General features: G+C 39.4%; 1 protein-coding gene across 1 annotated transcript in view; it reads left to right on the top strand.

Annotated features, from left to right (window-relative positions):
• The window catches only part of ADAMTSL3 (ADAMTS like 3), a 408397-nt gene that overhangs the window by 239111 nt on the left and 141956 nt on the right, over positions 1 to 27330 (top strand). The window contains 5 exon segments of the mRNA XM_026448334.1: positions 4908 to 5046; positions 6243 to 6293; positions 7599 to 7803; positions 12690 to 12837; positions 14480 to 14581. Of these exon segments, the coding sequence (XP_026304119.1) occupies positions 4908 to 5046; positions 6243 to 6293; positions 7599 to 7803; positions 12690 to 12837; positions 14480 to 14581 (645 nt within the window).

Genomic DNA, 27330 nt, shown 5'->3' with positions numbered 1-27330 from the left:
ATGGAGTGACTTGCCCAGCCTGGTCGAGTCAATGAGTATGTTGGTTCTAACATTAGATTTACAACTTTTTTCTTCTCAGGTGCAAGAGTATAAGCTTATTAAAAAGAGAAAGGGTCTCTACTAAGTGTTAAGGGGAAAGTCCTGCTTATTGTCTGCTTAGTTCAAGGTTTTCTTTCCTTCTCTTCTCTTCTCTTTCCCTTTCCTTTTCCCTTTCCCTTTCCTTTTTTGAGACGGAGTCTCGCTCTGTCGCAGGCTGGAGTGCAGTGTCATGCTCGGCTCACTGCAACCTCCGCCTCCCAGGTTCAAGCGATTCTCGTGCCTCAGTCTCCTGAGTAACTGGGATTACAGGTGCCTGCCACCTTGCCTGGCTTATTTTTGTATTTTTAGTAGAGACAGGGTTTCACCATGTTGGCCAGGCTGGTGTCGAACTCCCAACCTCAGGTGATCCACCTACCTTGGCCTCCCAAAGTGCTGGGATTACAGGTGTGAGCCACCGTGCCTGGCCTAGTTCAAGATTTTCATAGTCAATTGAGGAAGGTTTTAGAACAAGTGTAATTCAGGGCTCCACACATGCTATAAAAGCAGCATCTTTCATGCTCTGGTGGAAGATAATTATCCATTTGATACGGAGAACTGGCAACTCCCTGGACCAAATGAGGAGGCAACTAGAGCTGCTGTCAAAAGAATTCTCTTTTTCTGAACTGACCTTTCAAATCAAAGAATAAATGCATGCAACCCAGGAACCATGACTTCCTAGAATAGGGATTTATGTTGAAGCTTCCCCTTAGAGTACCAGGCGGTAATACTAGGTGTTTACCATGTGTCAAGCCATGGATTAGTTGCTCATAATCACATTTATTCTTCAAGAAAACCCTAAGGAAGGTCTCTTTTATTTCTGTCTTATACATGAATAAACTGACACTTAGAAAGTGTAAAGAGCATACAGTAGTATGTTGTTCAGCTAATAAACAGTGCAGCTAGGATCTGGTGCCAGGACTGCTTGATACCAGAGTCATGCTCTAAATGACTTTGCCCTTGTGCCTCCCCTAAACCACCTGGGACCAGGTCAGGGTATGCAGGCTCAGGTATGGTCTTGTTTGAAGAGCTAGAATAAATCCTCCTTCATCCCAGCCTAGCTCCACATCTTTTCAGTCCTTGAAGTCTACGGAATATCAATTTACTTAGAGTCAGAAACTGGCCTATCTCCTTTAAACTATAGGTATACGAAGGAGGGCTCTTCAGTCAGTGCCAGGTTGATGTAAATATGCAGGCAGATCTCTCTTCTGGAATTTAGGCTCCCCTTGACACAACAGGGCAGGCACTTTTGTGGGAAGCACTGGGCAGCCCAGGCCCAAGAATAAGTTTACATCCCTAGGAATGGAAGAGAAGACTGAATAGTGCCACAGAAAGAAAGTAAAAGTGAATCTCCCCAGTTCGCCAGTTAGTTCTTCCTAGGGCCAGGTTTGAGGCAATAGACCACTTGATTATGATCTTGCAGCAGTGATTCTCACAGTGGGCTTCCCGGACCTGTAGCATCAGCATCTCCTGGGAACTTACTAGAAATGCAGATTCTCAGGCCCCACCACAGACCTACTGAGTCAGAAACCCCAGGGTATGGTTAATCCTCCAGGAGATGATGGTACATACTGCACTTTGTGTGTACCACAAAGTGTACATTGCCTCTTTAAGCCAGTGTCTTTGGATAGCAGCTGGAGCCATATTGCCATCACTATTTTTGCCATATCTGTGTTATTCCTGCACTGTTACTTACTTAAGGATTTTTCTTTAAGGGGACATTTATTCAACTTAAATAAACATATTCACAAAAAGAATTTAATAGTACTACCTTAAGTGGAAATCTATCCCTTGTCACAAATAGAGCACAACCACAAAATTAATACAATGAAAACAAACCAGTGGAGTAAGTAATCTTCAAGTTTCTACCAGCTCTGACATTCATTCAGTTTATTTTCAATTCCTCCTGAATTTTCTTGAATGTTATAAGCATTTTTATGAGGCAAAGGCTCCTTTACATCTTTGGGTCACTTACGACTCTTTAGATACTCTTACTCTGCAGAAAAACAAACATCTCTCTCTCTCTCTTTTGTTTGTTTTAGAGGCAGGTCTCACTAAGTTGCCCAGGCTAGACTCAAACTCCTGGGCTCAAGCAGTCCTCCATCCTCAGCTTCCCAAGTAGCTGGAACTACAGGCATGTGCTACCATGCCTGGATAATTTTAAAAATATTTTGTAGAGGTGAGGTCTCATTATGTTGCCCAGGCTGCTCTCCAACTGGTGGGCCCAAGCCATCCTCCCACTGCAGCCTGTCGAGTAGCTGGGAGTGCAGGCATGTGCCACCACGCCTGGCTCAAACATCTATTTTTTTGAAAAAAATTTATTTCTTTGTTCTTACACACAGTCATTCAGAGAGACGTTCACATTTGGATCCATAAGATAAAAGACACTTTCTACTGCAGAGGAGACATTTTATAGTGGGATTCAGCTTAGTCCAGTTGATTAAATTCTTGGGAAGCGAATAGGTGTTTCCCATACTTGGGTGCCCATGGAAAGACATAGTCAGTCCTGCTGGAACTATAAATGTGCATGAGCAGTTAACAGTGAGATTGTCAACAAAGATAGCAGTGGATGTAAGAGCAGAAGGGAGATTTTAGGCTGCTTTTGGGGTGCCTGCCATTTTCTGTACACTGGCAGCATTTCAGTACATTTGTTCAAGATATAGAAAGGCAATCTGCCTCATTTCTTTTGCTTTTTGTTATCTCTAAACTGTGATAAAACAAAAGAGGAAAATTAATTGTCTCTCCCCAAATTATAAACGCCTGTATATGCCCTGTTTTCATTTAGAAGTCTATCTCTATTTAGAACAAATATATTTTTTTTCTGACTCAAGGAGCTGTAATCTCATTTTGTATTTGTTTTGGGGAAAATAAAACACACACATAAAACTCAGAAGGAAAGCATTACCAAAATTTAATTATATTAGTAATCAAATCTGTGTGATGTCTGTGAATGGAATTTCAGAGTTTTTTGGATAATCAAGAAAATTAGTTCATTGATCTCTAAGGTACTGGGGTACTTGGATGGACTTTCCTAGTCTTCCTCTGTAATTGTTGATGTGAGACACTTGAGATCAATCTGGATAAAGTACCTAGATTGCCATTGCCATCTGATATTGTCAACTTTCTGGCAGATATTGGCACCCAAGTAACATTTTATTGACTCCATTTGGATTTTCATTCTTGCGGTTTCAACCTTGCTTTTATAATGCATACCAGTCCGTCCTTCTGCACTTAGCTTATATCCAAGCCATGTCTTGTAGAAAGCTGTCTAGTGGTTTATAAAATCAGATTCCTTTCGACAATCAGGACTTTAAATGTATTTTTAAACCTTTAGACCAACTGGCAGAGGCAGAGCACTTGGCTTTGGGCATTTTTTCTTTCCTAAAGAGCTCATTCTAGTTTTGAAAAATTACCTTTTTTTGAAAAAGTTCAACTTAACAAGACACTTATGTAGTGACAGGAAACTTGGAATCAGATCTTTCAGGAAATAGAAGCGGCCGGGCGCGGTGGCTCAAGCCTGTAATCCCAGCACTTTGGGAGGCCGAGACGGGCGGATCACGAGGTCAGGAGATCGAGACCATCCTGGCTAACATGGTGAAACCCCGTCTCTACTAAAAAATACGAAAAAAACTAGCCAGGTGAGGTGGCGGGCGCCTATAGTCCCAGCTAGTCGGTAGGCTGAGGCAGGAGAATGGAGTAAACCTGGGAGGCGGAGCGGAGCTTGCAGTAAGCTGACATCCGTCCACTGCACTCCAGCCTGGGTGACAGAGCAAGACTCCATCTCAAAAAAAAAAAAAAAAAAAAAAAAAGGAAGTAGAAAAAGTGACTTGCTTTTTAAATTTATAGCACTCATCTATTTGTAATGTTCACTTTCCTCAGAAACTCTACAAATTAGATTTAATAGAATCAGGAATAAGTCTTCATTCCTTCTGTTCGAAGGCTTGTGAGACGAGGGCTGGGGAGTGACATGGGGAGATGGATTTTGTTCCTTTTTGTATAGACAATGCTTAATTCCCCATTTGGAAAGCTTATTGGTATTGCAGGTGCCTGTGGCATCCCAAGGGAGCAGAGGAGTAAAATGTGGTACTGCATATGCAAATTATAAAATGTTATGAAAGAAATATTCAACCCAGCAATCACCCAGCACAAGGGTAGTTCTCAAAAACATGATGTTGAATGAGAAAAATGGAAAATGGAACAAGATTTAAAACATATTATCATTTATTAAGTTAAAAACAGACACCCAAAACAACAGCATTACATAAGACAGTTGCATATTTAAGGACATAACAACAAATCAAAATAGGTGTGTTGCGGGGATTGGAATGGGAGTGTCAATAAGGGAAGAAGAAAGATTATATGGAAATGAGAGAAGGGCCTTGCACAGTGCCATGATGACAATAAGGAGAAAAGACAATGAACTGAGGAGAACGAATAACTCACCTGCACCTGGGCTGCAAACAGTTCTTGAGAGGAGACTATTGTAATTTTTTAGTTAGAAGTGCTGAGAGTACTGCAGTCGGTACTAATTGTCATTCTCAATTTTGGCCACGCATTTTAGTCATCTGAGAAGAACCTGAAAACCTTTTTTAAAAGGTACTGTTTTCCTGGATCCCAGAGACAGGGCTTCTGACTTAATTGGACCGTGAAGGAACCTGGGCATTAGAGTATATTAAAAGCTCCCATGTGGTTTTGTTATAGAGCCAGGGTTGAGAACCACTGAGTTAAGTTTCTTAAAGAGGAAAAAAAAAAAAGTGTGTGGCAAGTGATAACTCTGCCAAGTAAAAATGAAACGGATGCAATATTCAGACTTTCCTTTTCTAACACTTTAGGTTATCAGCTCAATTCTGCTGAATGTGTGGATATCCGCTTGAAGAGGGTAGTTCCTGACCATTATTGTCACTACTACCCTGAAAATGTAAAACCAAAACCAAAACTGAAGGAATGCAGCATGGATCCCTGCCCATCAAGGTTTGTGTCATTGTCCACACCCTTTTTACGTCATAAAGAAACCAATCAGCTTCAACTGAGACTGAGCAATCTTTGCAGGGCAATACATTTCCATTTCCTGACTTTGTCTACTGGTGGCAGGTGCCTACATTCACATTTGTAACTATGGTGCATAGGAATTAGGATACATTCCTAATGAGCATCCGGATTAGAATTGCTATACACTGGCAGCATTTCAGTACATTTGTTCAAGATATAGAAAGGCAATCTGCCTCATTTCTTTTGCTTTTTGTTATCTCTAAACTGTGACAAAACAAGTCTAGCTTTCTCTTGTCAGTCTAGCTTTCTCTTGTTGTAGGCTATGTGTTCCTAAGGCTTTTTTTATAATGAACTTTTTGAACATCTCCTGCTCTCTTCATCCAAGTACAATGTCTAGTCCATCTGCCAATCATAAATATCTTCCACTCACCATTTTAGCTTTTAAACTAGGTCACCCATTATCATGTTTTGGCTTTTGAAGTGTTCACATTAAATTCAGTATAAATAATGCATTGTGCAAGGAAGTAAAAAGTTTTAATGCCAAAGCAAAAAAAGCTATGCGTAAACTATCCTGTTGCATAATTTAGTACCTGCTGACTTGGATTGCCTAGGGAAGTTTCCTGGCTTACTACAATACCTTAAAATAACAGCACAATATCAAGTCCCAGAATCCTCCAGATATCTGCCAGCTGGCTTAGGAAGAAGTGTGCAAGTGGAAAAGGAAGCGTTCTCAGTGGATTTCATTTCCTGTTACTAAACTGCCCATTTCCTTTAAGCCTGGTTGAACGTAATTATTAATAGAGACCTTTCAAAGGACAAATTCTGTGAAATAAAGTGGTTTTTGAAGATCCTACTATATCACTGATATATTAAGAGAGTAATGATTATAAAAAGGAATAAATTTATCTAAATTGCAAGATACTTTTTTCCTTTAATTAATATACTGCTAGTTTAGTTTTCTATATTTTCAAATAGAACTGGAGAATTTGTGTTGTAGATATTCTTGACAATTAAAGAGACAGTGGCTGAATTTTTGAGAGTGGTTGATAACACTTGACATTTTTAGTTTCCAACTTGAAAGAGCTGTGTCTCTTGGGATGTCAAATATTATATTAATCAATTAATAAATGTGTTAATTTATTATAGAAATGATATTCTCACAATGATTTCATTTGTAGTGATGGATTTAAAGAGATAATGCCCTACGACCACTTCCAACCTCTTCCTCGGTGAGTTATATGTTTCCTTTTCCTTTTTGCAATTTAAGTAGTTTGCTAGGAATTGTAGCATCTGTTGCAATAGCCTAGAATGTCTGAGGTTTAGATATTAGATACTTTACAGAGCTAAGGGAAAACAGACTTCAACTCAAGAATAGGAAAAATCTTTCTAACAATTAGATGGAATAGGCGGCCTCAAAAGATGATGTTCCCTATCGCTAGAGCTGTCAAGCCTATCTTGGACAACTGAGTATCGTAGCAGAAGCTCAAGTGTTGCAATTAATCAGAAATTTTAATCCCCTTTTAAACCAAGATGAGTAGTTGGTCCTTCCTGACTCTGAGGTTCTGTGATTCTCTAATAATATTGTCCATTAGTAGTTTACGGTTTAGAGGCATTTTGAAGATGCAGCCACACTATATATTTTAATTGATTTAATTTTCACAATGGTCTTATGAAGGTTAAATAGGGAAGGTATATTATTCCCAGTTGACAAAAACCCCAGATGTGAGGAGCTAAGTACCTTGTGACTAGAGATTGTGTGTGGCAGTTAAGAATAAAGTCTTGACCAGGTGTGGTGGCACATGCCTGTAATCCCAGCACTTTGGGAGGCTAAGGTGGGTAGATCACTTGAGGTAAGGAGTTCAAGGCCAGCCTGGCCAACATGGCGAAACCCCCTCTTTACTAAAACATACAAAAATTAGCTGGGCGTGGTGGCGGGTGCCTGTAATTCCAGCTACTTGGGAGGCTGAAGCAGAATTACTTGAACACAGGAGGCAGAGGTTGCAGTGAGCCACGATCCTGCCACTGCACTCCAGCCTGGGTGACAGAAAGAGATTCCATCTTAAAAAAAATTAATTAATTAAAATTTTGAAAAGGCCGGGCATGGTGGCTCACGCCTGTAATCCCAGCACTTTGGGAGGCTGAGGCAGGCGGATCACGAGGTCAGGAGTTCTAGATTAGCCTGGCCAACATGGTGAACCCCTGTCTCTACTAAAAATACAAAAATTAGCCAGGCATGGTGGCGCACGCCTGTAATCCCAGCAACTAGGGAGGCTGAGGCAGGAGAATTGCTTGAACCTGGGGGGTGTAGGTTGCAGTGAGCTGAGATTGTGCCATTGCACTCCAGCCTGGGTGACAGAGCAAGACTCTGTCTCAAAAAAAAAAAAAAAAAGTAAAGTCTTATGACTCCCAGTCCCAGGCTCATTCAGCTGAACCACAACTGATACCTTTAGGCCATGTTTTTTGCCACCATCTTTGCAAACTTGAAACAAACAAACAACAAATAAATAATATCATTTTATTTGTTTTCTGTTGAGCTGGGAACATAATCCTTGGACTGCATGTTCCGTGTCTTGTGGAGGAGGGATTCAGAGACGGAGCTTTGTGTGTGTAGAGGAATCCATGCATGGAGAGATATTGCAAGTGGAAGAATGGAAGTGCATGTATGCACCCAAACCCAAGGTTATGCAAACTTGTAATCTGTTTGATTGCCCCAAGTGGATTGCCATGGAGTGGTCTCAGGTAAGATTTGAGAATATACCACTTTTAATTAATTCTCATATTTTAAGGGATATTTTCTATATGCCCACCATGGTACTAGACAGCATGGAGACCAAAAAAAGTGGTAAAAGAGCATGGTTCCTACTCCAAATTGCTTAGGAAGACAGTTGGAGGACAAGGTAAGAAAGACCACAAGCATCATCATAGGTAAAAATAATTAACATTAAGGACATTAATAATAATATTTCCATATAATTACCAGCATAATTAATATTAAGTACTGTAAAGAACAAATCTATAAAGAATGAATGTTGAAGCAGAGTCAGTCAGGAAGTATTTGTTGCCCCTGTGGTGCTTAACCCATCTTTGAAGAATTTAAACAAGCAAGAATTAAAATTTAAATTCTTTAAATTCTTTGACAAATGTAAACAAGCAAGAACCTGAGAAGCATCACTGGGTTAGGGTTAGTGTTAGGGAGATGGCCAAACAGAGATGGCTGAGCAAAGGCAGTAATGACAAGAAGTGACTTGAAGAAGATTTGAAGAGATGAGCTATGTTACTAAGATTTGGAAGATTAAGTTGGAAATGCTGACACGACATGAAAGCGTGTGTCCTTGATCCAGCAGCTACTAAGAAGCTTCACAATTTTTGTGAAGACATAATATATTTTAAGTAACTGAGGCAAGATAGCCTAACATTGAGAAAGACCAGAGGCGGGCAGCCTATTTAGAAATCATCCGTGGGGTCAAGTTGTATATAAAAGAAAAGAGAAGAAGGTAAACACCCCGGAGGTATAACAAGGGTCATGTCAAATTAGCATAGTTTTCACTTTCTAAAGAGATGACTGAGTAAGCCTCCAGAACAAATAAAATGCAGCTGGATTAGTCAAAGATGAAAAATGCAGACATTGGTATTTAATAATTTAATCTTAATCCTTTAATTTTCTGGAGAGTGAGATGTAATTGACTCAAGTTTCTCCAGCTTTCTTAAGTGATCTCCCCACACACTTAGTTCATCATATATATGCATTAATAAATCTATTCACGTATTTATTCAATGTTTCAGCTACCGTGCTAAGAAGTAAATACAACTTGCTCCTACCACCCAAAAGCTTAGAATCTAGTTGCATAGACATTCATGCAAACAAAGTTGTGATACAGTATAGTATCGTGCATAAGTAGTATCATGTGCCCAGTACTTCAGAGGCACAAGGTGGAATGATTCACTCCACCTGAAGGTGTCAGGAAAGCTTCAGAAAGGAGGTAACACTTGAACTTGAAGGATAAATGAGTGTCAGGTGAAGACCATATCAATCTTTTTCTGATATCCCCAGACTAAACATTATTACCCTGTAGAACTTTATTCAAACTTGCTAGGAAAGAAGTTATCAATTAATATTTGGTCACATACTCCCTAAAAAGAAGATTAGAGAATTTCATATTTCTTCACATATATTTAGATTGACATTTGAAATTTCCTATCACAAGTTTAAATAATTACAAAGAATATCATGTTGTGAATGTTGACATTTTACAATAAGAATGTTGTAGCATTCAAAAAAATCTGTCTAGTGGAATTTAAATGCCATGATAATTTCTGTCTTTGCCATCTTTCATTTAAAAAATACAGGAACGAGCTCTTCTTTAACAATTTGGATGTTGTGCATATTTTTCCCTTTGAACTCACATTTGCAATCTACTTTCCCCACAGAATTTTATTCTAATATAATGTATTTTTATGCTTTAAAGTCTTTTTTAAATTACAGTATTCTACTTCTCTCCAAGAAAATATATATGATCATTGAAATTAATTTATTTTACTTTCCTGTGGCCATAAGGCCCTAAGTATTTAAAGTATTCCTCTGAATTGAGTTAATTTTACACAGTCAAAATAACATATATATATATATATATATTTCAAAGTTTGGTAAATAAGAATAACACAAAAACTACATTTTCATTTGAATACACACTTAGTTCATCAGGTACATGCATTAATGTATCTTTATAGAAGAAAAGTGGAGCTTAAAAAATAGTCCATCACCAGAATGAGCCATGTTCAGCAATGATTTTATTATTAATTTTTACTATTGGTTTCTTATTTTGTTTTGTTTGGCTTTGCATGTATACACTGGGAAAGCCTGTTTGCATAAATCAATTGACCGGGACGGAAGGATTTTATTTTAGCAAGGTTGTTCAGTTCTTTGAACTCTTGAGTTATGTGCCAAAATTCATGTGATGGTCTATCATCAAAAATTATTTTTAAGGATCTGTCTGCTGGCAATTTAAGTCTTCTATTTTGTTGAAAGCAAAGAATATCATCTCAGCTGCAAAAGGATTTGTTATTGAGACATTAGGGACTCTCACTTTCTCAGCCCCAAATTAACATTATTTCTACAACTGCAGAGCTTGTTTTCAGCTCTCATAAGTCCTAGCCATATGTTTTATGTTGGCTTTAGAGCTTTTATATCACCCTCTATCCCCATAAATATCATGACTTTATCATTACATATATTATCAGAATAGAGGATGTTAACTAGCTCTTCTCATGCACCATACTTCACCCTTAATACTTTTCACTTTTTTCAAAAATCAAAGATATTCTCAGTGATGAGGATTTTCCATCATTGAGGACATATGCAGCTCCACAGAGGAGTTCTGGAACTGTTGTAAACACTGACAATGCCATTGGGGGAAGTGTCTGGCTTCCCAGAAGGGTGGTTTAAAAGGAGAGGATGTGCCTTTCGATTAACCAGTTGTAATATAGTTATATCTTGTACTGTTTTCTTTCTCTTTGGGTGAAATTTTTTCTTTCTTGGCTAAAACAGCCACTCAATATTATATATATCTCGAATTGATAAATTAGGGAGTAGGTGAGTCAATTTTCCAAAAACAGGGTAATCTCAAACTTCACTGAACTCATTAAAGTATTTGTTCAGTGGTTTCAAGAGTGGCATCATGAACTAAAGAGATTTCCCAATATTCTGCCTAATGTGCATACACTGAGAAAAGCCTCCATATCCTCAAAACATGTCTTTGAAACTTGTCCCCAGGGCTACCCAGGCACAAAGTTGCTTAGGGGGTCAGAAAATAATTTTCAAGCTCCTTAAAGCAGTGACTTGGCCATGGCTTTGGCAGTAGATGGCTCTGGGAGGGAATTCCACTCTGCCTGTTAGGAACTGTGTGACCTTGAGCAAGATCCTTAGATGGTGGGCCATTTGCTTATCTGTTCAATAAGCCTGAAGCTACTGACCTAGAAGTGGGTCAGGAGGATTCATGAGATAACAAATGAATGAGGTGCCTGTCCCATAGCAGGTAACCAAAGGCAATCAAGAACTCTCAGCCCCTCCCTGGGGTGGATCCAGAATTGGTGGGGTCTGAAGCTTGTACAGATTTGAGGGGACTCCTCAAAAACAAGAATATAAAACACAAATATTGAATATTGAAGAGAATGTTTATTTAGAATAAGAAAGGAAATTATAAGAAACTACAAATTTTAAAAAGCTGACAACAACTAATTGTGAACTCTGGACTTAATAATGATAATATTTAATAATTATATATTGAGTGATGTATTAGTTATGTTAATAATGATGTATTAATATGGGTTCCTCAGTTGTAACAATGGCATCACACTAAAGCAAGACATTAATAATAGGGAAAATCATAGGGGGGAAAAGGGGTGAAGGGGAATATTGGGGCTTTCTGTACTGTCTGCTCAATATTTCTGTAAACCCAATACAGTCCTCAAAAAATATAGTCTATCAATTTTTTAAATGCATACATATATATACTCCCCAATATGCAGATTATATTAGTCCATTCTCACACTGCTATAAAGATACTACCAGAGACTGGTTAATTTATAAATGAAAGAGGTTTAATTGACTCACAGTTCCACATGTCTGGGGAGGCCTCAGGAAACTTACAATGATGGTGGAAGGTGAAGGAGAAGTAAGTACCTCCTTCACAAGGCAGCACTGCAGAGGGAGAGAGAGCATGAAGGGGGATGAGCCCTTTATAAAACGGGCAGATCTTATGAGAACTCACTATCATGAGACCAGCATGGGGAAAACTGCCCCCGTGATCCAGTCACCCCTTCTCAGGTCCCTCCCACGACAAGTGGGGATTATGGAGATTACAATTCAAGATGAGATTTGGGTGGGGACACAGAGCCAAACCATAACACAGATAAATGAAAAGCTATTCTAGATTTTTATATGACATGAAAACATTCCACTCATAGGCAAGAGTAACTTTCAAATCATAAACAAATAAGCCAAGAAAAAAAATGCTGCAAAAAAATTCAGAAAAACATAGCATGTTTTTATTAACTTTAACTGCAGGCAGTTATAGTTATAGATGTATCAGGATACATCTGTAGTATTTTTTTCTATAGTGTTTGGCTGAATTATCTTTGATGGCTTCATTATATGACAGCAGTTTTGCAAGACTGACTTCTATAGTCAGAATAGAAAAAATCTTCTGGCATAATTCATCAGAATTTTATTATATTTTTATTGACAGTTCAGAAAGGTTTCATTCATCTTCAAAAATTATTTTGGGTAGGGTCATGTAAACTTTTAATCAAACTTGAGAAAACTTGTAACAAGTTTCTTTGATATTTGAGCAGTAAGATTTCAGGGCATTTTTAATTTTCTTGAACTATGATCACACTTTAAATACTTTTTCAATTGAGAAGTAGAACAAGGTTGTACAAAAGAGGGGCCCTGAAATACAAGCATCACAGAAAATTAGCCTCGGTACCCTTCCTTACATCATATTTGTCTAAAAGTCTTTTATGTTTAATATTTATGTAGTTTAATGGCTTTCCTTTGCATACGATAAAATATTGCCTTTGTGGTTCTCTTAAAAATAATGCATTGGCTTCTCTTTTCTTCTTTGAAGTGCACAGTGACTTGTGGCCGAGGGTTACGGTACCGGGTTGTTCTGTGTATTAATCACCGTGGAGAGCACGTTGGGGGCTGCAATCCACAACTGAAATTACACATCAAAGAAGAATGTGTCATTCCCATCCCGTGTTATAAACCAAAAGGTAAAGTCTGTGGTGCATTGTAAATTCAAATCAAATGGTATTTTCCAGCTCCCATTCCAATATTGTAGCATTTCCCTTCCAACTTACTACTTTCTTATAAAAATTGTTTTACTGACAGATTGCAATAGACCTTCCCATCTGGATAAAGAAGTTAGATATATGTGAATTATTCATCTTGAGGGAAAACTGAGCTCCTGTTGATTCCGTACAGATGGAGTAGCTCCTATCTATGCTAGTTTTGTACTAGCATTTCTTGGTGGACATAAGAAAATTAAATGCAGTCTCTCCCTTGAAGAAAAAGAAGGAGAATGGCAGAGGGGGAGATTAAAAAAGGAGGGGAAGGAAAAGTAGAAGGAGGAAGAGAAAGAAGAGCAAGAAAAAGAGGAAGAAGTAGAGGAGGAGGAGGAAATTATTCTTCTCTCAAGATTCTCGTTCTTCTTTGTAGCTACCTCTCCAGTGGAGTGTAAGATTTTTGAGGGAGGAATGATGTCATCTTTATCATGTATACTAATGCATGGAATGAATGAAAACTTCCAGTTCCCAGTGGAGATCTATGGATGCATTTATAATCTCTCCAGTAGTTCCCATTTGTTCTACATGAAAGAGCAGAAATGGGTAGCATCGATGGATAGGAGGATTTGGCATCATTTCTCTGATATATGATCTTCTCTGTACATAATTATTTCCATGTTCTTTAACGTTAATCATCCTCATGAAAAGTATCTTCCATCTTGAAATTGGAGAAAAGATTATTCCCAACTATTAGTAAGAAGGACTCCTCCTTAGTATTTGAGAGAGGATGGTAAAACTCTCTTTTGTTATTTTTGGGTTCATTATTCATACAAAGAGCCTCATAATTAGCCATTCAATAAATATTTTTCAGCATGTCTATCTTGCAGAAAAATCACTAGTTGCCATGACAGGTACAGACATTGACTACATAACTCCATCAGTGAAGTCTTTTCTCCTTCTTTCTGCACTTACGATACTTTCATAGCCACTTTCATTGTGTCCACAGTTTCCTTGAAGAACCCCAAAGTTATTTTTATTTCTCACTTCATAGATAAATTATTCCTTTCTTCACATCAAGGAGGCTTCAAAGGACAGAAAGGGGCAACAGTTTGTTTTTCCATGCCAAATGTAATTGGTAATCATCTCCCTCAACAACTACAACAACAGTAAAAGTTTGAGTAAACTATAACACAGACTCTTTCACCCCTCCCAACTTTCTTAACTTTCATGTTATTTGTCTTTGTCTATTAATGTTTGCATTCCATGGGCAAAAATAAAATGTAACCAAAGATAGCAAGCTGATATGGTTGAAGTAAGAGCTTCAGTGTATGAACAACAGAAATTGATATTGATTTATAAAAGGCATTTTTATGTTAACTTTGACAGCATATTCAACTGTATCATGTAATCATTTTGGTTGCTTTTTAATAATGTATTAATTTTTAAAAAATACAGCAGAAATGTTTAATTCATTCCAGCAGCTACCTAATGTATTTTACTAAGGAACTCAACTTGCATTTGAAAAACATGACCTCTTTATAAATGAAATCTTCAGCCAATATGATCATATATCCAACTCCTTAATGATTAATAGTAATTAAGCTTATTGTTTATGTTCTCTTTCTCTTAGAAAAAAGTCCAGTGGAAGCAAAATTGCCTTGGCTGAAACAAGCACAAGAACTAGAAGAGACCAGAATAGCAACAGAAGAACCAACGTGAGTCCAGGACCCTTTATGGGACTAATCAGGGCATAGCCAGTTAACATGATGTATGTAATTTTTGTACTCATTGGAGTACAATGATACATTTAATATCTGAATGACCTGGATTTACAGACTCTAGAGAGCTTGAGGTGGCTAGAATTTTTCTTTATTTCACAATTCAGCAGTCCTCCTTTGGCAGTTTCTCTGAGCAGCACAGAAAAGAACAGTGTTACTTAACTCAAAGCAGATCCAGTGGTCTGTTACACTTAAGAGACTGGGGATAATTTCTAGGTTTTAACGCATGTGATTTGACCATGAACCATCATAATATCGTACAAATAAACCAATCATTCCATGGATAAGTCATGGTCAATCTCTATAAAATCAATTAAGTTGGAATGTATTAGTTGCTTGAGTGATCATAGGGAAATGAAAAGAACAAGGTACTAAGAGTATTGGAGCTTAGAACCACCCCGCTAACTACGTGACCTTAGACAAGTCTAATTTTTCTGTCTCTTATTCTCCTTACTTATAAAAGGGGCAGGTTGGGCTTGATCTCTCCAGGGTTCATTCCAACTCAAAAATCCAATGACTACCATCTGCATGTGATTTGATGGATCTGGATTGTAACAGTGCCAGTGGAAATTAAGAATCAAGAGGAAATCAAAGAAGCATTCTGGAGGCAGTTATATAGCGACAAAAAGAGAGCAAGAAATCAAAGGTGCTCTGAGATTTCTAGTCCAGGAATCTATAAGAACAACAGCACCAATGATAGATTCAAGTAATTGAACAGAATGGCTGTTTCCATGTCAAACATGTTTAGTCTTTGGTGCTGACAGGCTGTCTATGAAGAGAGTGATTCCCGGAGCATCAGAGGAAAAGGGGTCTCAGCAGTAATCTGGCCACTTTCCCTCTCGGAGCAGGCATTTCTTCTTCAACACCTTCAGCAATATGCAGAGTTCACTGCATTAAGAGAAACCTCATTCTCGTGTTGGGCAACCCAAGTTATTTGCAAGATCTTTTTCTTCTGTTGAGACAGAATAGACCTCCTAATTTGTGTTCTCTGAAGCAGAAAAAAAAAAATACATCTATGCCCCATCCCATGTGACAAATTTTCACAAATACGAAGAAAGCTGCCATGGATCCTGAGAGCTTTGTCTTTCCCAAGTCCATCATTCTTAGCCTTTTCAGCAGGCTTCATGCACTGTTGTTTTTAGATCCTTTCCCAACCTCCTATGCTTTTCAGAACCCACTCATTTGTCAATCTCCCTTTTTACTGTGGTCCAGCCCAGTGGTGAGCCCCAGGGCAGTGTGGGTTAATTCTCTCTGAGAAGGCACATGTGGCAAAGTGGTGTGGGCCAAATAGCTGGCACATCACACTCATGACAGGCACAGACTTCTTCACGTGGACCTCTGTCAGTGCTAGCTATGACCACAGAAGAAACTGTGGACCGTGTGAGGGTGAACGGCTTCACAGTATTTGAGTAAAAAGAGAAGAGTGTTGGGCTCCTGACAGAAGCTTGGAGATTTAGAGGAAGAGCGGGATTCAAAAGAGGAATATGGTGAGGGAGTAAAGTAGTGAAGAGTGAGAGGAGTAAGACCTAGGAAAGCTTATTATTCCAGAGACCAAAGGAGGAAGGAGTTTAAGGAGGCAAGCAGCAAACAGGATTCAAATCTCACAGAAAGACAAGGAAAATCCATGAGGAAAGAGAAAAGGCTGCTTTGATTAACAAGAAAGGCTTTTTCAGTGAATTCTAGAGTCGTAGCGTTCAAAGGGTAGAGAATAAAACATTGTGGATATTTCAGAAATAAATTTCCAAAAAAGAAGGAAATGGAGCAATGGGTAGTTGAGTACTAAAGAAGGAGCAAAGATTGGTAGTCAAGCTGATGGAAAAGTCTATGTGTATGTGTTTGTTGTTTTTCATTTTGAAGTTAGGGCAATCTTAAACAAAGTAAAAAGATAGGGTTTTGCACAAGTCAGTTAATATCTGTAGACCTTCCAACTGTACAAGGAAGGCGTTAGGCTAAATGCTGCAGGAACCTTCTCCCATCTCTAAACACCTACAATCCTGTAAGGGAAGGAGTCTACAGAAAGAAAAGGGTTTGAGACACTTGAGAGTGTGTAGTTGTCACAGAAGGAAGGTCACAGAGTCCTCTGTCTAGAATGATGGGTCCTACCAAGATCTTTTGTTTTCAAAACACAGTTAGATGACAGTCAATAATCCTTCTGTATGTCCTCTTTTGGTTAATAGGATTGCAGCCCGTCCAGTTCCCCAAACTAGAAGCCTGGAGTTTTTCTTGGCTCCTTCTCATTCTTCCCTGATGTGTAATTAGCCACTGAGTTGTGCCAACTATATTTACTAAAATCTTCCTTGGTTCCAGCTCCTCCTCTCCATCCAAACTACCATCCTTGTATAGATCCTGAAGTCAATTCCCAGGACACCTACAACAACTTTCTAATTTGCTTCTGAATTGCTTCCTTCAAATCCACCCCTACACAACACAGCCACCAGAGTAGTCTATCTATCTAGGTAGGGTGCAAGTCTAAATCTAATTCCTTTTTTTTTTTTTTTTTTTGTTTTGAGACAGTCTCACTCTGTCACCCAGGTTGGAGTGCAATGGCACAATCTCGGCTCACTGCAACCTCTGCCTTTTGAGTTCAAGCGATTCTCCTGCCTCAGCCTCCCGAGTAGCTGCGATTACAGGCACGTGGCACCACGCCAGGCTAATGTTTTGTATTTTTAGTAGAGACGGGGTTTCCCCGTGTTAGCCAGGATGGTCTCGATCTCCTGAGCTCATGATCCACCCGCCTCGGCCCCAGAAAGTGCTGGGATTACAGGCGTGAGCCACCGCGCCTGGCCAAGTCTAATTCTGCCTTTGCAATGTTCAGAATATCCAAATGTCTCCCCATCACTCAAAGATTTATGTGGGTTCATATGCCCAACGGGACATGGCAGGGTATTACTTTTCCTGCTCCCCAGCCTTATGTCTGGCCACCTCCTTTTTTTGCCTTGAGTGGGATGCTCCAGCCACACTGACTTATGGGCTCTTTCTTGCCCACAGCAAGCTGTCTCTTGCCTCCTTCTCTTTAATCACACTCCCCTCTTAGTTGGGAATAGCCCCCACTTGTTAAGTCTTTTCTGTAACTTTCTTTTTAATCATAGAAAATTGCAAACCTATTTAAAAGAGGAGAAAACAGTGTAATGAACCCCTGTGTCATGTTCATAACCCAGTATCAACAATTATCAACCCAGGGCCACTCTTGTTTCATTGAAACCATCACCACTGCCACTACCCTCTGATCATTTTTGAAGCAAATACAGACAGCACATCATTTCATTCATAATTATGTATCTCTAAAAGAAGTTTTTAAAAAAATTAACCAAAATACCATCAGATATTGTAGGAGTGGGGCTCTATCACCAACATATTTTCTTTTTCTTTTGGCTGCCAGATTTTTTTTTAATCATGTAAGAGATATACAACATAAAACTTACCATTTTAACCATTTTGAAGTGTACAGTTAAGTAGTGTTAAGCACATTCACATTGTAGTGCACCTATCACCACCTCCCATCTCTCGAATTTTCTCATCATCCCCAACATAAGCTCTGCTCACCTTCAGCAGTAACTCCCTACTCTCTCCCACTAGACTCTGGTAACCTCTATTCTACTTTCTGTCTCTCTTTCATTCGACAGCATTTTTTTTTCCCCCCAAGACGGGGTCTCGCTCTGTTGCCCAGGCTGGAGTGCAGTGGCGCGATCTCGGCTCACTGCAAGCTGCGCCTCCCGGGTTCACGCCATTCTCCTGCCTCAGCCTCCCGAGTAGCTGGGAGTACAGGCGCCTGCCCCCACGCCCGTTCATTCGCCAGCATTTTAAACAAACACCCTAGGTAACTTTGGCATGGGAGTGGGCATATCTAAGTTTGGGAACCACCGGATCAGATAGTCTCTAAGGTCCCTTTAAAGTTCAGAAAATATTGTTTACTTTATTGAATTAGAAAAGGGGGATATCTGCCGGGCGCAGTTGCTCACGCCTGTAATCCCAGCACTTTGGGAAGCCGAGGTGGGTTTATCACCCAAACTCAGGAGTTTGAGACCAGCCTGGCCAACATGGTAAAACCCCGTCTCTACTAAAAATACTAAAATTAGCCGGGTGTGGTGGCACACACCTTGTAGTCCCAGCTACTAGGAGGCTAAGGCAGGAAAATTGCCTGAGCTCTGGAGGCAGAGGTTGCAGTGAGCTGAGACCCTGCCACTACTCTCCAGCCTGGGTGACATAGCGAGACTCCACCTTAAAAAAAAAAGAAAGAAAGAAAAAAAACAGAAAAGGGGGATATCATAGAAGCTACAGTGAGGTTCAGGGCCTATATTCATTCCAAGCCTGCCTTTTCTGTCAGCCCCACCTGACTTTGCTAGCGGTTTCTTCCCCTCATATTCACAGAGCAAAGCTAAAAGGCTCTTTACTCCTGAAGGACACCACCCTTTCCTCCCCCTTGTTGAAGACTGAGCAGACAGCACCTGTTCCCTGGCCTGAGCAGCTGCCTCTTCCCACCTTCCGCAATCTCTCCCTCTGTGGTCTCTCTTCAATTTTCCTGCATAATTCACACTGCCTGGCAGTTTCTGGCCTGGTCCTGGCCATCTGGTGTGAAGTTTATAGTTTCCTGCCACCACTTCTGACTCTATTCATTCCCTCGATTTCCAAACAAAACCGCAGCATATCTCAGCTTCCAGTGCATCCTTTTATTACCACTGTCTTTTGTGGTTTGGGGATGCTTGCTTGTTGACAATGAAGCGGAGGGTGAACGCAGCTGTATTTTACATCCCTCCAGTAGAGCCTGCCAAGCCGGCCTGGAGGAGATAAATATTTCTGCCTCTGTGGTTTACGATGGCTCGAGCTCTGAATTTACATAGGGAGCGGATGTTCAAAGGGCTTTTTTGCTTTTTTTTAAATTAGGAAAATAAAAATTATAGCATATAAATCTAAGCCAAGGGAACTGCAGTACTGCTGTGGAATGTGTTGACAGTTGATATGGTTCATTGGTTCATGGTTGTTTTAAAAGTTCCTCCCTGGAGCCTCTTCGTTTGTTTCAGCAAACTTGTTGCCCTCGCTGTCGTTTTTCATATACAAAAACTAAGGAAATAGGATGGACTTAGCACACCTTGTATGTTTCCTTCACTGCTGTCTTAACTTCTCCATTTGTGGAGATTGTATTTCCTAAAGTCAAATTAGGTGACATTTCAGGAATCTGTTTTTCTAACAACAACAGTGATAACAACAACTAATATTGAGAAGTGCTTTGTGCCAGACCTTGTTCTGAGTGTTCTACATGGATTAAGTTGTTTAATGCTCACAACAACTCTATGAGGAGGTGCTTTTCTTGTCTTCATTTTGGGCTGAGGAAACAGAGGCATAGAAATATAAAGGAGTTGTTTTGGAGATATTAAGTGGTGGACAGTGATTCTATGGCACATAAGACTAGAGCTGCAGTTTCGTGTCAGATGTCCTGAATTCAAGTCTCACCCATCCTTGGGTTTATCTAATGGAGTAGACAGAGAAGTAAGTGACTGCATGATGGTATTGTAAGGTTGCAATGCATTATAATTACATTATGGTGTTATTTGGGATCAGGGATGGTTTCCAGAAATAGATGATACATGAACTGAGATCCTAGAGTGTCCTACGGCGTCAGAAGAGTAGCATGTCAGGTGTTTGGAATAGAGGCTTGTGTGCAGGCTCACTGGCCCATGTAGACCACGCAGGTTACTGAGGTGGTCTGATGGGGTTGAGGGGCCGGGGGATGGGCGGGGGAGCAGTAATGGCAGCAAGGATGCAGCTGGAGGAGATAGCAAGTCTTTAGGGTCTTCCATGGTTCACTAAGGAGCTTAGACTTTATCAGCAGGCTGTGGGAGCCATTTAAGGATTTTTAACTAGAGAAGTGACATAATCTCAATTACATTTTTGAAAGATCCCTCTGGTGATCTGCAGTTTGTTTCCAGTTATTCACAATGATAAATAAAACTGCAGCGAATTTCAAATTGCACATCTCTAATTGTCTCATTGGACGTAATTTCTGGCATGGAATTTCTGGGCCAGGGATAGGCATTTAATTTCTATTGTCAAATTTCCTTTTAGAGAGAAATCAGTGCTGGCTTCTCTCGCCAGCAGCAGTACTCCAGCTTGCCTTTTTCCCCATACATTCATCAAAATCAGGAGATTATCTTTTTTTTTAATGTTATATTGTAGTATTTTTTATGGTTCATGTTTTGCACTTAACTTTGATCCATGGGAAATTTACTTTCACATGTAATATGTAATCTCAATCTAACAATTTTTTCCAAATAATTAACCAATTGCCCTAGCACTATCTGTTGAGTAAACTACCCACTTTGATTTTAAAATGACATCATTGTACACATAATACTCCAGTGCCAGTACCATATTATTTGAATTACTGTGTCTTTTAAATACTTTTTTCTATTAAACTGTGCAAGTACTCTGTAATTGTTATTCCTTTTAAAAATGTTATTGATTGTTCTCACCTAACCTTACATAAAACTTTAGAGTTGTATTGTCTGTTTGCAACTTCCCCCACAAAAAAACTGCTTCAGCAGTTTGTCTCAGAACTGCATTTTTTTCTGAATTAATTAGGGGAGAATAAACATCTTTGTAATTTTGAGTCTTCCCATTCAGGGGTATGTGGTCTCTCCATTTATTCAGGTCTTTAGGCTTAGAATCCCCTGAGTATTTTATAACTCAGTTTTCCTCATCTGTAAAATCAGGAAAATAATGATATTTATTCATAAGGTCATGGCGAGAATTATATTAAATAATACATGTAATGTGCTTAGCATAGTGCCTGTCAGCTAACAGTAAGTGTGGCTGAATTCTGGGAAAACTGGTAATTTTAGTATATATATCTGTATTTTATATAGTGCAACATACACACACACACACAGGCGCACACACACACACACTCAGAGTTATGGGCTACTTTATTGAACTGTTTTGGTTTTTTCCAAAATTTTTCTGTTAATTTTAGTACTTTTCATAGCTGTGTCATTTTCAAATATGATGATTTCGTCTATTATGTTTATTCTTTCCTAATATTTACACCTGCTTTTTTGCTCTTCCACTATTATTTTCATTTGTATTTTTCTTATCTCATTTTGTTTATTCTTTTACTTTTTACATGTCTGAAGTCATTTTGTGTTATTTGTTTCATCTACAGGTTTTAAAATTACCAGCTGGGTGCAGTGGCAGGCCTCTGTAGTTCCAGCTACTAGGGAGGCTGAGGTGAGAGGCTCACTTGATTGAGCCCCAGAGTTCAAGGCTGCATTGAGCCGTGATCACACCACTGCATTCCAGCCTGGGTGACACAGCAAGACCCTGTCTCTGGAAAAAAAAAAAAAAGAGAGAGAGAGAGAGTCTGTTTTTAAAAGGAAAGTTTAATCCATTTAAATGGAGTTTTATTACTGATAGTTCCGGTCTCCATTTTAAATATTTCCTTGTTTCTGATGTTTTCCTACATGATCTGTATGAACTTGATTTGTTTTCTATATTAGCAGGAGATTTATCTACTATAATTTCATTTTTTAACAAACTCAAACCTATATAATTTTTATCATAAATATTGAGAATGGTGCCATTTCTGCTGATTTCTCCAGATTTAAAATGAGTAAATTGGCGGCTGAGGCAGGAGAATGGCGTAAACCCGGGAGGCGGCGCTTGCAGTGAGCTGAGATCCGGCCACTGCACTCCAGCCTGGGCGACAGAGCGAGACTCCGTCTCAAAAAAAAAAAAAAAAAAAATTAGTAAATTGGCATTTGTTGTTGTTGTTGTTGTTTGTTTTTTGTTTTGAGATGGAGTCTCACTGTGTTACCCAGGCTGGAGTGCACTGGTGTGATCTCAGTTCACTGCAACTCCACCTCCCAGGTTCAAGCAGTTCTCCTGCCTCAGCCTCCCTAGTAGCTAGAACTGCAGGCCTGCACCACCACACCTGGCTAATTTTTTTTTGGATTTTTAGTAGAGACAGGATTTCACCATGTTGGCCAGGCTGGTCTCCAACTCCTGACCTCAAGTGATCTGCCCACCTTGACCTCCCAAAGTGCTGGGATTACAGATGTGAGCCACCATGCCCTGCCAGATTTCATTCTTTTTAATGGCTGAATAGTATTCTATTGTGTATATAGGCTGTATTTTTTTTATCCTTATCCATTTATTTGTAGGTGAGAACTTAGGTTGATTTTGTATCTTTACTATTGTGAATAGTGCTTTGACAAACATACAAATGCAGATATATTTTTGATATAATGATTTATTTTCCTTTGAGTAAATACCCAGTAGTGGCATTCTGGATCAAAGGGCAGTTTTATATTTTTTTAGTTTTTATTTTTATTTTATTTTATTTTATTTTATTTTATTTTATTTTATTTTATTTTATTTTATTTTTTGAGACAGAGTCTTGCTCTGTCACCCAGACTGGAGTGCAGTGGTGCGATCTCGGCTCACTGCAAGCTCTGCCTCCCGGGTTCACGCCATTCACCTGCCTCAGCCTCCCGAGTAGCCGGGACTATAGGCGCCTGCCACCACGACGGGCTAATTTTTTTGTATTTTTAGTAGAGATGGGGTTTCACCGTGTTAGCCAGGATGGTCTCGATCTCCTGACCTCATGATCCGCCTGCCTTGGCCTCGCAAAGTGCTGGGATTACAGGCGTGAGCCACCGCGCCCGGCTGGCAGTTTTATTTTTAAGTCTTTGAGAAATCTCCATGGAGGTTGTCCTAATTTACCTTCCTACTGACAGTGTTTAAGTGTCCCAAGATATGTTTTTCTTTTTTTTTTTTTTTTTTTTATTATAATTTAAGTTCTAGGGTACATGTGCATAACGTGCAGGTTACATATGTATACATGCGCCATGTTGGTGTGCTGCACCCGTCATCTCGTCAGCACCCATCAATTCATCATTTATATCAGGTATAACTCCCCAATGCAATCCCTCCCCCCTCCCCCCTCCCCATGATAGGCCCCAGTGTGTGATGTTCCCCTTCCCGAGTCCAAGTGAGCTCATTGTTCAGTTCCCACCTATGAGTGAGAACATGCGGTGTTTGGTTTTCTCTTCTTGTGATAATTTGCTAAGAATGATGGTTTCCAGCTGCATCCATGTCTCTACAAAGGACGCAAACTCATCGTTTTTTATGGCTGCATAGTATTCCATGGTGTATATGTGCCACATTTTCTTAATCCAATCTGTCATTGATGGACATTTGGGTTGATTCCAAGTCTTTGCTATTGTGAATAGTGCCGCAATAAACATACGTGTGCATGTGTCTTTGTAGTAGCATAATTTATAATCCTTTGGGTATATACCCAGTAGTGGGATGGCTGGGTCATATGGTACATCTAGTTCTAGATCCTTGAGGAATCGCCATACTGTTTTCCATAATGGTTGAACTAGTTTACAGTCCCACCAACAGTGTAAAAGTGTTCCTATTTCTCCACATCCTCTCCAACACCTGTTGTTTCCTGATTTTTTAATGATTGCCATTCTAACTGGTGTGAGATGGTATCTCATTGTGGTTTTGATTTGCATTTCTCTGATGGCCAGTGATGATGAGCATTTTTTCATGTGTCTGTTGGCTGTATGAATGTCTTCTTTTGAGAAATGTCTGTTCATATCCTTTGCCCACTTTTGGATGGGGTTGTTTGTTTTTTTCTTGTATATTTGTTTGAGTTCTTTGTAGATTCTGGAAATGAGCCCTTTGTCAGATGAGTAGATTGCAAAAATTTTCTCCCATTCTGTAGGTTGCCTGTTCACTCTGATGGTAGTTTCTTTTGCTGTGCAGAAGCTCTTTAGTTTAATGAGATCCCATTTGTCAATTTTGGCTTTTGCTGCCGTTGCTTTTGGTGTTTTAGACATGAAGTCCTTGCCCGTGCCTATGTCCTGAATGGTACTACCTAGATTTTCTTCTAGGGTTTTTATGGTATTAGGTCTAACATTTAAGTCTCTAATCCATCTTGAATTAATCTTCGTATAAGGAGTAAGGAAAGGATCCAGTTTCAGCTTTCTACTTATGGCTAGCCAATTTTCCCAGCACCATTTATTAAATAGGGAATCCTTTCCCCATTTCTTGTTTTTCTCAGGTTTGTCAAAGATCAGATGGTTGTAGATGTGTGGCATTATTTCTGAAGGCTCCGTTCTGTTCCATTGGTCTATATCTCTGTTTTGGTACCAGTACCATGCTGTTTTGGTTACTGTAGCCTTGTAGTATAGTTTGAAGTCAGGTAGCGTGACGCCTCCGGCTTTGTCCTTTTGACTTAGGATTGTCTTGGCAATACGGGCTCTTTTTTGGTTCCATATGAACTTTAAAGCAGTTTTTTCCAATTCGGTGAAGAAACTCATTGGTAGCTTGATGGGGATGGCATTGAATCTATAAATTACCTTGGGCAGTATGGCCATTTTCACAATATTGATTCTGCCTATCCATGAGCATAGTATGTTCTTCCATTTGTTTGTGTCCTCTTTGATTTCACTGAGCAGTGGTTTGTAGTTCTCCTTGAAGAGGTCCTTTACATCCCTTGTAAGTTGGATTCCTAGGTATTTTATTCTCTTTGAAGCAATTGTGAATGGAAGTTCATTCCTGATTTGGCTCTCTGCTTGTCTGTTACTGGTGTATAAGAATGCTTGTGATTTTTGCACATTAATTTTGTATCCTGAGACTTTGCTGAAGTTGCTTATCAGCTTAAGAAGATTTTGGGCTGAGACGATGGGGTTTTCTAAATACACAATCATGTCATCTGCAAACAGGGACAATTTGACTTCCTCTTTTCCTAACTGAATACCCTTGATTTCTTTCTCTTGCCTGATTGCCCTAGCCAGAACTTCCAACACTATGTTGAATAGGAGTGGTGAGAGAGGGCATCCCTGTCTTGTGCCAGTTTTCAAAGGGAACTTTTCCAGTTTTTGCCCATTCAGTATGATATTAGCTGTGGGTTTGTCATAAATAGCTCTTATTATTTTGAGGTACATTCCATCAATACCGAATTTGTTGAGCGTTTTTAGCATGAAGGGCTGTTGAATTTTGTCAAAAGCCTTTTCTGCATCTATTGAGATAATCATGTGGTTCTTGTCTTTGGTTCTGTTGATATGCTGGATTACGTTGATTGATTTGCGAATGTTGAACCAGCCTTGCATCCCAGGGGTGAAGCCCACTTGATCATGGTGGATAAGCTTTTTGATGTGCTGCTGAATCCGGTTTGCCAGGATTTTATTGAGGATTTTTGCATCGATGTTCATCAGGGAGATTGGTCTAAAATTCTCTTTTTTTGTTGTGTCTCTGCCAGGCTTTGGTATCAGGATGATGCTGGCCTCATAAAATGAGTTAGGGAGGATTCCCTCTTTTTCTATTGATTGGAATAGTTTCAGAAGGAATGGTACCAGCTCCTCCTTGTACCTCTGGTAGAATTCAGCTGTGAATCCATCTGGTCCTGGGCTTTTTTTGGTGGGCAGGCTATTAATTGTTGCCTCAATTTCAGAGGCTGCTATTGGTCTATTCAGGGATTCAACTTCTTCCTGGTTTAGTCTTGGAAGAGTGTACGCGTCCAGGAAATTATCCATTTCTTCTAGATTTTCTAGTTGATTTGCGTAGAGGTGTTTATAGTATTCTCTGATGGTAGTTTGTATTTCTGTGGGGTCGGTGGTGATATCCCCTTTATCATTTTTTATTGCGTCTATTTGATTCCTCTCTCTTTTCTTCTTTATTAATCTTGCTAGCGGTCTGTCAATTTTGTTGATCTTTTCAAAAAACCAACTCCTGGATTCATTGATTTTTTGGAGGGTTTTTTGTGTCTCTATCTCCTTCAGTTCTGCTCTGATCTTAGTTATTTCTTGCCTTCTGCTAGCTTTTGAATGTGTTTGCTCTTGCCTCTCTAGTTCTTTTAATTGTGATGTTAGAGTGTCAATTTTAGATCTTTCCTGCTTTCTCTTGTGGGCACTTAGTGCTATAAATTTCCCTCTACATACTGCTTTAAATGTGTCCCAGAGATTCTGGTATGTTGTATCTTTGTTCTCATTGGTTTCAAAGAACATCTTTATTTCTGCTTTCATTTCGTTATGTACCCAGTAGTCATTCAGGAGCAGGTTGTTCAGTTTCCATGTAGTTGAGCGGTTTTGATTGAATTTCTTAGTCCTGAGTTCTAGTTTGATTGCACTGTGGTCAGAGAGACAGTTTGTTATAATTTCTGTTCTTTTACATTTGCTGAGGAGTGCTTTACTTCCAATTATGTGGTCAATTTTGGAATAAGTGTGATGTGGTGCTGAGAAGAATGTATATTCTGTTGACTTGGGGTGGAGAGTTCTATAGATGTCTATTAGGTCCGCTTGGTGCAGAGATGAGTTCAATTCCTGGATATCCTTGTTAACTTTCTGTCTCGTTGATCTGTCTAATGTTGACAGTGGAGTGTTGAAGTCTCCCATTATTATTGTATGGGGGTCTAAGTCTCTTTGTAAGTCTCTAAGGACTTGCTTTATGAATCTGGGTGCTCCTGTATTGGGTGCATATATATTTAGGATAGTTAGCTCTTCCTGTTGGATTGATCCCTTTACCATTATGTAATGGCCTTCTTTGTCTCTTTTGATCTTTGATGGTTTAAAGTCTGTTTTATCAGAGACTAGGATTGCAACCCCTGCTTTTTTTTGTTTTCCATTTGCTTGGTAGATCTTCCTCCATCCCTTTATTTTGAGCCTATGTATGTCTCTGCATGTGAGATGGGTCTCCTGAA

This window comes from Piliocolobus tephrosceles, chromosome 6 (assembly GCF_002776525.5).
Source record: "Piliocolobus tephrosceles isolate RC106 chromosome 6, ASM277652v3, whole genome shotgun sequence".
Lineage (NCBI taxonomy): Eukaryota > Metazoa > Chordata > Mammalia > Primates > Cercopithecidae > Piliocolobus > Piliocolobus tephrosceles.
Note: the sequence above shows the minus strand (reverse complement) of the source record. Positions and strands in the feature narration are given on the sequence as shown.